This window comes from Sarcophilus harrisii, chromosome 3, assembly GCF_902635505.1.
Source record: "Sarcophilus harrisii chromosome 3, mSarHar1.11, whole genome shotgun sequence".
Lineage (NCBI taxonomy): Eukaryota > Metazoa > Chordata > Mammalia > Dasyuromorphia > Dasyuridae > Sarcophilus > Sarcophilus harrisii.
The window spans coordinates 49,035,245-49,047,653 of record NC_045428.1 but is presented as its reverse complement, the minus strand read 5'-3'; the positions used below and the strand labels follow the sequence as shown (position 1 = coordinate 49,047,653).

The 12,409-nt window shown below is 33.0% G+C and overlaps 1 protein-coding gene across 2 annotated transcripts in view; it reads right to left on the bottom strand.

Annotated features, from left to right (window-relative positions):
* SLC9A9 (solute carrier family 9 member A9) overlaps positions 1–12,409 on the bottom strand; it is a 709,438-nt gene that overhangs the window by 532,888 nt on the left and 164,141 nt on the right. For both annotated transcript variants that reach the window (XM_031957809.1, XM_031957810.1), the window contains exon 5: positions 1,301–1,416. In XM_031957809.1, coding sequence (XP_031813669.1) covers positions 1,301–1,416 — 116 coding nt within the window. The remainder of the gene's footprint in view (positions 1–1,300; positions 1,417–12,409) is intronic.

The window sequence follows — 12,409 nt, the reverse complement described above, 5'->3', positions numbered from 1 at the left end:
ACATAGCATGTCCAGAAAGTTAACTAGAAAATGGTTGTCAGAAGCTTTAAATGCCAAGAAGAGCAGCCATAGGATGTTTTTCTCATTTTAAAGATGGAGAGTATTCAAAGACTTTGTGATAAACTCCCCATGACTTTACATGGTTTCTTGCTTTACAATACTTTAATGTAACTATGGTGATGTATTGTTTAACATGGAATTCTTTGTATTTGTGCCTTAATATATTTCAAGAATGTAAGTACCAAGACAGCAGGGATGTTGTCTAACCTAAACTTTTTTTTCCCTTCCACCATTGCACAGACGAGCATTCTCCATAAAGTAGGTCCTTCATAAGTGTACATTGAATGAATGAATGAACAAAAACAGAACTGTTCCTATTACTTATGGCTTGTAAAAAATCAGACTTCCAAACACAACTCAATTTCTTTCCCTTTATTTAAAATCAGTAGCTATGACTAGAAAGCAAATTACTGAAAAGATTAGGAGACCGACTTTTCCAGTGTAATGAGACCATTTAAATCATTCATTTATTCATTATAACTTTTAAGCACTTATACAGAACACTAAATTGGATGCTAGGGAGATATAGATATAGGGTAGCCCAAAAGTCTTCGTAAAGTTTTAATCTTTAATAGCTAAAACCACACTAAGTCTTTTGGGATACCCCGTATAATTAAGTTCAGTCCCTATAGTATGGCCTTAATGTAAGACTAGCCCTTTTAGAAGTACCACTCATTCTTTCACACCATTAAAGCACCCTTCGATGTACTAAAATGAGATTTTGCTCAATAATTTTCCAGTTGCCTGAAAGATTATGCAGCTCCCAAAATATCCATTCTGTCTTTATGAAATTGCTTATTATACACTGGGAGAATCTGGCTTAACATGTGTTGGCAATAAAACAGAAATCCATTTCTCCAGAAACTTCCCTGAAATGGGTTAATTCATGAATAGTAGGGAAAAATATCATTTTCTCAATAACTTCCAAAGTTTTTTCTCCAAATAAATTAAAGATATAAAACTTGATAAGAAAGATTTTTTTAAATTAAAAACTTTAAGAAACATATAATACAGAGAAACCAGTGGCAGAGAAAATGATTCCTGTCTTTCCACTGAATGAAAACGACAACCCTTAAGTTTGAGCATCATTTTAACTTGAATGTGTTTTTATACCCTCACCTATGTCCTCTAGGAAATGATAGATATGGAAAATTATCATGTCAACATTAAATCATTAGTTAGGAAATAGCATGAAAGTAAGTACTTAGTGCTTAAAAGAAAGCATGTTCTGGATAGTTACCTGGATCTGTAGCAGACATCAATGAACCGAAAAATAAACAGTCAGTGAAATGAAAGTCTCCATTTCTTAGCTGGCCCACATGTACCATCGCCTTCACGAAGCCATACATTATTAGCCTGTCAAGGAAGAAATAAGATCTTCAGATGTCAAACTTCACTATAGTTGCTTTGTCATAATTGGCTGGGTCACCATCTTGTATAAAGATTCTCAATGTACCTCCAGCCCAACTTGCCAACAAGAAATCCACTTCTCTCTCAGCTGCTGATACGTGGAATTGGGACCTTCAGGCTACCTATCAAATACCATTAATCTGGCCACTTGATGACAGGTGGCAAGACATTTAGATACATTATTTTTAAAACATGAAAATAATAGAGAAGATAAAGGAAGCAGGGATTGTGAAAAATAATCAGCTGGGTAAGGACTCCTACAAATTTATTCTCCCAAATACTCTGGTATCAGCAGCCATGTTGACCTTGACATTATCATACATCTTTCAATCAATTGATTGCTTTTCTCCTTTCTTTGTTTTACATCTTAAAAGATTAAGAGAAGTGTTCAAATTTCATTTCTGTCACTATCACTGGAAGAAAATTAGATAATCATAGGAAAATCAGTCAACTAGTCACTTTAAAAAATGTTCTCTTCTCTCTGCTCATAATAAAATTCCATTCTTACTGATAGTTTATAAGAAGCCATAATTCAATTATTTATTGAAAGAATTCCCAAGATAGAGTCTACCACTCCACTTTCTTTTCTAAGTTTTAACTAGTAGAAGAAAAATTCAAGAGGTTGTTAAATTGAGTTAAAATATCTATTAACAATCAATGGTTGCACTTAGAGTCCTCCATTTTTGCTTATTTCCTAAGTTTCCATGGCCAAAGAATTCGTTGTCAAGTGGTCTAGACTTTAAAAGCAGACAAAAGCTCTTATTAGAATGAAACGCATTTCAAAAAAAGAATAGAAGCAGCTGAGAGCTGACATGCCTCTCACTTAGCACTAAGGATTTTAGGTTCATTTCCACACTATAGCAATAGAATATAGAGTTATAAGTAGGATATTTACTTATTCATGGATGTTTTGATTTTGACTAGAACTGTGATTTCATTGCTATAGGGAACTCAGAATTCCAGATGCAGTTAAATAATCTATCTGTAATTTGTTGTCTTTCTTAGAGAACTGCTTAGAAGATAAGTGACTTGTTCATGGCCACAGAATCATTAAAATGTAAAGGTAAGGCTTGAACTCAGGTCTTCTGGAATCTTCTGGAATTCTGGTTTCTATTAACTACAACCTACTGTCTCTCCTCTATATCTGTGCAAATTTCTAGAGAACTACATTAATGAATTAACAGAAAGAGCAACTTTATACAAATTGAACTATATGCAGTATGTCCCCAAAGTCTTAATGCATCTTTAAACATTAATAACTTCAGCAGTATAAGAGCTATAAACTTACCAAAAGAACACTTGGAAGTTTCATTATTTATGTGTCTTTTACACTTACTTAGTTTTGTGAATTTTGAATAGTAAATTTTTATATTTTGATTTTAACAAGAAAGGGTATTCTCTTAACATCAGAAAAAACTGAATTTGATTCTTGTCTCTGATGATTACCTGTATAATCTTGGTACAAAGTCATTTAAACTCCTTGGGGCTAATTTTTGTCATCTGTAAAATGAGGTTATACTAGAGTCTGAGCTTCTTGTTAGCTAGAGATCTATATTCCCATGTCACCTTAAAGTCTTGTTTTATAAATGAGGAAATGGATGTCTGGAGTCAGTACCCTAAAGTCACATCAAGAGCTCTTCCATTTGAAAGACTGACCCATGGATGTGTTCACTAGTCACTTTTCTAGTTTTTCTCATTTGTGTTTTGACAGTAAAAGAAGTAATCAAAACAGATCTGAACCTTCTCATAAGCAACTCTTTGCAGAAATGCCTTCCCTGAATTATGATATAATGTTAACCGACCTCCACTTTAAACCAAGAGTTGATATAAGAAATGTCTAGGTGAATAGTGTTTCTGCGTCGTTTGCAAAAGTAGTTGAAGAAACTGTCCATTATATTATCCAATGTCCCTAATGGCAGTATTCACCTGATTAATTCCTTTTAGAGTGAAATACTAGGAAAAGTTTGCATCTGAAGAGAAACATATATTTCCTTTTGCTCAGAAAAGAACAACTTTATAACCCAATGTGTTTTTTCTTTTGCCTTATCTCAGAATCAGATTTATTCCTAGGAATTAACTCATTTCAGGTACCTGATAACATCTAGTTCTCTTTTCTTTTTAATCACTTTTATTCTTGTTTGTTGTTCTGTGTATGTCCCTCACCCCGTTGGCTGTTTTATATGGTTTTAACATTATAAATTGCCTCAAATCCTTTTTTTGCATTCTAGGAAATGAAACAAATGATGAAAAGACAGATGTCTTTGAACATGAACATAGATAGAAGGCACAGATATGCAGATAACTGTTAGTAATTATAAATCTAATAGTGTGAATATTATAAAAAGGCCATTTAGGGTTTTTTTTTTTCTTTTTAGGGAACAAGTGCAGTAAAAAAAAAAATCAGAGAGGGATCACGAGTCCTAGCCTCAAGTGCCAGTTCACTATTATTAACTGTGTGGACAATCTTGAGGAGTTCATTTAATTCCCTGGACCATAGTAACTTTATCTGTAAAACGAGGAAGATGAATTAGTTATAATTCTAACAGTCTATCATTCATTGTGGGAACAATATAGAAAAAAGAGTATTAGATTTAAAAAAAACTAAGATACTTTAAATGTTTTGATCAATGTATCAAGAAAAAATGAGGAATCTTTTGCTTCAAAATGTTATTTTGCCCTGTTGTAGTTTGAGAAGACTTATTCAAATATGTTGCTCATAAGAGTGAAAAATTAACCCAGAAGGAATTTATAAATTAATTTTTATGCTAAAGAACATTTAGCAAAAATATTCATGGATAGAGTAAGATATGGGGTAAAGTTTTGGAATCCTATGATATATAATATGGGAGCAAGGTAGCATAGGCAAAGTCAGTGGACAATGAAAAATATGATGTGCAATCAAGACCAGTTCTACCTACTCTCTGTAAGACAAATCTTGAAAAACAGTATATTTAGAGTACCTTGTAAGCACCTAGTAAGTGTTGAATGAATCAGGAAATGGAAATGCCCAGTTCTTTGTCCAATCGATAATTATATATTGAGTTTTATGGCATTAATATGTTGTTGGTGGGTTTTTTCACAACTAACATATGATGAGTGTAGTTTAATCACAATATGTTCATATTCCAAGGATGTGGGCAAGCTGAGATTTTAAAAACAAATTTATTGGTATATTTTGGGGTTTCTTTTGTTACCTTCATATAACATATCCCCACTCTGACTCTCAGAAAGTCATCCTTTATAACAAAGAATTTTTTAAAAAGGGGGAAAAGGTCAGTTAAACCCACCAACATATCAATCAAATTCAATAATGAACCTACTGTCCCATATCAATTATCTCCTATCTCTTGCAAAAGAAATAAAGATTTGTATTCCCCATATCAATTATTTGAAGCCAAACTAGGTTATAATAATTTCATAGTATTCAGGTTAAATTATTTTGTTTTTGTTGTTCTTTCCACATATGTTATTATAATCATCATGTATACTGTTTTCATAGCTCTGTTTATTTCACTTTGTATCGTCTTTTAAGTCTTTCCTTGTTTCTTTATATTCATCAATTTTTATAACACATAACATATTACTTTGCATTCACATACCACATTCTGTTTAGCTATTCTCCAACTGATAAACATCTACTTTATTTCCAGTTTCTGATTAGTACAAGAAAAAAATGCTATTATAAACATTTTCATGGACATGGGACCTTTCCTAATTTAAAAAAATTCATGACAATATTCAAGTCAAGTATCCATTTTGCATTTATTATAGTATATGGCTTAAGACACTGGTCTAAACCTAATTTCTGCCAAATTATTTTCTAGTTTTCTCATTGATTCTTCTTAAATATGGGTATTTTCCAAGTAACTTATGATAGCAGGTTTATAAAACTCTTGTGGGTACTGAACATAATAGTATCTCATTCATCCTTATCAAGTCTGTTCCATGAGTTTAACTATGTATTTTCTAAGTAATAACAAACAGTTTTCATGATTTCTGCTTTATATCAAAATCTGAGTTTTGGAATGCTATTATACCCTTCATTCTACATCTTTTCTTCCTTCCCACCATTATTTCCCTTGAGATTCTAGATATTTTGTTCCTCCAGATGCATTTTATTATTTGGTAGAGCTATGTGAAATATCTTAGGGATAATGGTTTAAAATGTAGAAAAAATGTAAATGTTTAAATGACTGAATCGTTTTAAAGCATTTAATCTCAATTTCAGTGTCTTTTTAAAATAATACCTTTCAAAATAGCCAAGTCAGGATATAAATAAGCCTGCAGTAAGTGGCACCTGTCAGTTTTCTGAATTGCCAGTGACATTCTGAGGAATAGTTTCAGCTGAGAATACAAACTACTGGAGCCAGTCCAGTGAGCTTTCAAAAGAGTCACGTCCTCACCGTGACAGGATGTGAAACTGGTTCTTTTATGGAGTTCACTATGCAGTCAAGAAATGTAGAGCAGAGACATATTGGACACAAACTGTAAGCCTCATTTCTTTTCGGGGGGTGGGTAGGGCAGAAATAGACTCACCAACATAAAGAGAAGACTTTCTATGAGATTTTTTGCTTTCATATTGCTTCCTAATATAAGAAAAATGTATTACATGATTATTTGATTATGCAGGCTATAAGTGACTAGATATCACTAAGGATCAAATTGGATGCTTAGAGGATATCTAGTCTGATCCTTCATTTTATAGATGAGGAAACTGCGGACCAGAGTTTCAGTAACTTGACTGTGTTCACACAGAGTAAGTGGTATTTTGAAAGTTTATTTTCAAAGATTTCCATATAAAAGAAATGACATTATACTTAATGAATTAATAACTCACTGGAAATCTTTTACTATAATGTAACCCTAGGGTCATTTGAACCTAAGATCAGAATCTGAATTCAGGACTTCTGACTACAAATCTAAAGCTCTTTCAGCATCATTCTATTTTTATATAATGATGGCAGATATTCTATCTATGGGTAAAGGTACAGGCACTAAGTTTGGAATCAGAAAGACTCATTTTTATGAATCCATATGGCTTCTGACACTAGCTGTGGGACCTTGGGCAGGTCACTTAACCCTATTTATCTAAATTTCCTCATCTGTAAAATGAATTGGAGAAAGAAATAGCAAAGCAGTATCTCTGTCGTAAAAATACTAAATGGAGTCACAGAGAATTGGACACAACTGAACCAATCTATTCAATATTTATATGTGTGTATATGTTTTACTAGAGTTGTGACTTCAAGGAAATCACAATGAAGAAATTTTCCTACCACTGTAAATAAGCTTGGAAATAATCTCCACCACCTCTTCCCCATCCCAGGGATCCATAGATAAAATTTCAGGGTTCTGAACTTGGATGGGAAAAAGCTGACCTTTGTTTTACTAACTTCTAATTAAAATTTAGTATTCCTTAAAAAAAACACCAAAAAATGTTCTATTGATGTGTTTTATTGCAAATATTTACAGATTATTCCCACTTTGTAAGCAATATTCCACATCTGTAGCATCCCTATAACTCCTAAAAAAATGAACAGAAACATATTTTCTTTTCCTTTCATGTCCCAGTCCATTGTTAAAAAAGAAAAAAAAACAAATTTTCTGTAATAAATAAGCATAATCAAACAAAATAATGGTTGGATACAGGCACATCCATATGTAAACAAAAGAATATGAGCATTCAAGGCACAGTAACAGGGGCGTGTGTGTGTGTGTGTGTGTGTGTGTGTATGTGTGTGTGTATTCTACACCCTAAATCTATCGCCTCTCTCTAAAGAGTAGCATGTTTCATTATCTACCCTCTGAAACCATGAATGGTTTTTGTTTTGATCATAGATCTCATAGCTTTGAAAGTCCTTTATTTTGACAACATTGCTTTCATCATATAAATTGTCCTCCTTCTTCTGCTCATTTTATTCATCAGTTTATAAAAGATTTTAAAATTGTTCATTTTTATAACATTCATATTATATAAACTTGGCTTTTTTTTTTTTTTGAGAATTACCTGGTCTTATATACTTAAACCATGTATCAAATAGGCAATGATCCTTTTTTCTTATAAATTTGGATCAGTTTCTTATATGTCTTGGAAATGAGAATCTTATCAGAGAATTCTGCTGCAAAGATAATTTCACAATTAATTGTTTACACTTTAATCTGAGTTTTATTAGATTTATATGTAAAGAAACTTTTAAAATTTCATGTAATCAAAATTACCCACTAAAGTTTTTGTGATCCTCTCCATTTCTTATTTGATTATGAAATTTCCTTCTGTTCATAAATTTGATAAGTATTTTTCCATATTTCTCTAATTTGTTTATGATATGACCTTTATATCAGGTTTAGTACCATTTGAAGTTTATCTTTGTATAAGAGGGAGATGTTGGCCTAAATCTAATTTCTTCCATACTGCTGTCCAATTTTCTCAGCAATGTGGGTTTTTTTTTTTTAAATCAAATAATGAGTCCTTATCACAGCAGCTGGAGTCATTGTGGTTATTGAATTCTAGGTTATTAGATACATTTGCTTTTATACATTGTGTGCCAAGTCTGTTCCACTAATTGATCTATTTTTGAACCAATACAGAATTGTTTTAATAATTATTCCTTAAAAGTATAACAAGATTTGGCACAGCTAGACATTCATAATAGTCTTCATATGGATATGCTTTTAAAAATAAAATTTAACTTTATCTGTATTTTAAATGCATTAGTTTTGTTATTTATTGTGTTTATAAGGAAATATTTATCATACTATATCACAATTTTAAAATATTTTAATAATAGTATATCCATATAACACATCTCCATTGGAATATTTCAATTTTTTGCCCTTAAAAATTTTATTTTGGGAAGTGATTCTTAGGTTTCCTCAAACTTCCCAAAGGGTCCATAGCACAAAGTTAGGGACCTCTGTCTTAGAGCATATTCTGGTTCACTAAGAGACTAATTTCCAGCGTTACATAACCAGTATGTGTGAGATAATAACACTTGAATCGGGGTCTTCCTAATTCAAAGGCCAATTCTCTCATATTGAGAGGCACATGTTATTTATATGTACTCATTATAAAATGTATATTATAAGATGAATAAATGTATATTATAAAATGAATCTATGGATTCTCTTCAGAAACCAAAGATATAATATAGAATTTCTAAGTTGGAAATAATTCTAAAACTCATTAATCCAGTTTTTCTCCATATTCTAGAATCTTGTCTGTAGCAAGAGTTAAAAGAATTTAAGTCGCTTGGCTATATCTGACATTTGAAATTAATAATAAATCATAGAATCTAAAATGAAGAGAGTTAAGCATATGGAGATGCTGTACTGTCTAACCTGAATCAATGAATATAGGAAAACACAACAAAGGAGAATTGATGATTACTTAACCACAAACTCTCTATGTAACAATAAGGACTTTCTCTAACTTCCCAATTGCTCCCTACGGTTCCCCAGGAAATGGTTTTTTAAAAGAAATCTAACTGAAGAGGTATGTCCATTCTTCAACATGATAATATGGGATTGATTCTCCATTTTTTTCTTTAGTCCCGAAGAAAACAAAAGGGGAAGATATGCATTCTCTTGACTAGAATCCATCTTTGCAGCCAATTCAGGTATTTATCCAGTACTTGGATTCATCTTTGGTATTTAAGAACTAAGACTTGAGATAAAATCCTGGCTCTGCTACTTCTTGCTATTTCTGTAACTTTGAGCAAATCTTTCAAACCCTCAGTTTCTTCATTTTTTTAATGCAGGAAATAGACTAGGCTAGAGCAAGGCTTTTTGAATTCTTTCCACTCACAACCCTTTTCACCCGAGAACTTTTTACGTGACATTGGATATACAGATATGGAAAAAAGGTATATAAATCATATATTTACTGATAATAAATGATAATTTCCAGGTCCCCACATTCAGTTATTTGATCCCATATGGAGTTACAACCCACAGTTTAAGAAGCTTTAGACTAGATGACCTTTTAATACTCAGTTTATGGATCTTATATTCCTGACTTGAGTTAAGAGATAGGTGTCAAATGACAATTAGAAAATTCCAACTTTTCTATTTCATATCTTGAATTTATTAGCCTTTCTGGGTCTTGGTTTCCAGATCTCTAAAAGAGGGAATTGTTCAGTCATTTAAACCACGTCTGACCTTTTATGACCCTATTTGGGTTTTGGTAAAGATGCTGGAGTGATTTGCCATTTTCTTCTCCAAATCATTTTTTCAGATGAGGAAATTGAGGAAAAAAAGGATAAGTCACTTTCTCAGTTTCATATATCTGGTGTCCGAGGCCAGATTTGAACTCTTCCTGATTCCAGGTTCAGCACTCTATTCACTCTTCACTTAGTTGCTCCCCAGATAAGACAACTGTGACTTTTCTGAAAGAATTCTGCTAATATCAATATCAAAATGGGATGGAATTAGAAATCCACTAAGAGCTAACTACCCACTTAACCTTATTGTATAGATGAGGCTTAATATTTATCTCCCATAGTTTTCTCTTCAAAGTAGTTTTGTATTGATTTGAAATAATTCAGGAGGTGGCCACCAAGTTATAGAGAATATAAAGGTAATAGTGGGGTAGGAGGTAGTCTGAGTACCTACTTTGTGCCAGGCATTGGGGACACAAGAAAATAGAAAAATACCAAACCTTAATGAGGAAGTTTCCTCAGTTACTTAGGACTAACACTCACCAGAACAGGATAGGTGAATCTCCTTTCAGAAAAAAGAGGTATTTTCTATACCCTGACTATAGCATGTGTATAATTATAATACCTGTTCATCCCAGCATGTCCTAGGGAGGTTAAAGTCACTGTTCTTATCTCTCTCCCTTTTTATGCATCCCTAAAACAAAGTCCATCCTTATGACCCAGGGAGAACATAGGTGTTGAAAGGGCTAAAGAACTGGGCAATGGAAGTCAAAAAGATATGGATCATCTGACTGTGTGACCCTGAGAAAGTCACTTAATTCCTCTCAGCCTCAGTTTCCTCCTCCCCCAAATGGGAATAATAATAGTTATAATGCTTACTCCATTCTCCCCACTCCTCCTCCCCCACTCTTGTGGGGAGGATTTAGGGAGGTAATGAATGTAAAGTACTTTAAAAATCTTCAGTTATCATGTAAATGTCAGTTATTGCTCTTATTAAGTGCTTTAACCTCCTTGGATGAAAGATAGAAATTCAAGGTTTTAATACAGACAGAAAATAAAACTCAATGCTGACATATAGTAAGAGCTAGAGATATATTAAAAGATGAATCATGTACCAGGTACATAAATCCTCCAAGTGTTCTTATTGTATATCTATTCACACCCAATCTCCCTGTGTTGGTGTTTGTTCATGCAGATATGAAAAGACAATGCTCTGAATTACAATTCCAATGCCTGTGCCAAGGGTGGCTTGGTCTTGTTTCTGATTTCTTTGGGTGTGTGCCAGCCACACACTTAGGAAACTATACTGAGGAAAAAAAGGAGCTGACCACATTCTACTCATCTAGGATCACAAAGAAGACAATTCAATAAAAATTACATTCTCAAAAAGAAAAAAAAAAAAGAAAACGGAAAAAGAGATAAAAAGAGAAAAAAAAAATTACATTTTCATCCAGTGAGCTTGCCAAGCCAGGTGAAGTCTGGGATTCACATCGATGAAACTGCCACATCTTGCCTTTTCCTATTTCCCCAATATATTCCCTTCCTCTTCTCAAGAAAACCTACTCAGCTGCCATTATTATCAAATCTCTCCATCACTCTGCGATAGGATTTTCATTAATTTGTATCCTTCTTTATGTTTCTTGCCTGGCTTAGCTAGAAAATCACTTTCTTCTTTCATTCAAGCTTTTCCTGAAGACTCACCTACACCCACTTTTTGAGACTTTCCATGACTAACAAAGCCAGAAATCTCCTAATATCCACAAAACATTCAATTTGGACACTTTTTAGCTGTTATGACCATACAAATCATGTCCCCCTCTCCCCATCTGAGTCTACTTTTTTTCATTTGTAAAATGAAGCTCTATTATTTTCCATCCTTGTATCTGTATCCCCACCTTTTCTTATGGACAAATCTTTAAGTTTACACATTTGATATAAATGTTATTTACTTAATTCTTGGGCACCTAAATGAATACACATGGAACTGACCAAACTCTGCTAGTTTTTCCCCCTTAGATTATAAACCTTTTAAAGGGCTAAAAGGGTTAACATAGTTTTTTGCTTAGTAGGTACAAAGTCTTGTGGCAAGGCAATAAATATGGCACTAAATATACATCCCCTGATAAGTCATTCTACCAGATTGACAGGTGGGAGAGAATGCTTATGATATGAGCATTCAAAGTACTCTGATAATTCTAGCCTCCAATTATAAATTTCTTGGGAAAAAAATCAGAGAAAGAATTTGGGAGGGAACCAAATGAAATATTTCTAAAAAAAATTAATTAAATGATCTAGCTCTTTCCTGCTCTTGATCTATACCTGTCCATTGGATTGTAAAACAGGCCCTAAAAGAGGAAAACAGATAAGTTTCACATAAGGCATAGTAGTGAATGGTAACTTCAGTCATTATAGGAAGCTCTACAAACTCAGAACTTATATGTATGCTATAGCTTTATCTTTAAAAAAACAAATTTGCAATTATTATGTCATTCTATATTCATAACTGCCTATGAGACAAGTAATCTGGGAATTAATCTTTCCATGTCACAAAAGAAGTAGAAAAGTTTGCCATTTGTCTGAGAACTTGTAATAAATCTTGTCATCTGTGTTCTTTATTACTGCTAATGTGGTAGATGACACATACTTTTGTCTTCTCTAGCCTGGATCCTTTTAGGCATTGAAGGAGATATTCCAGGTTCATTTGGTAAGGTCTATTTGAGGCATTTCTTTTTAATCCCCCATCAAGAGCCAAGGAAAACATATCTGATGTTGGAACCTTCAGG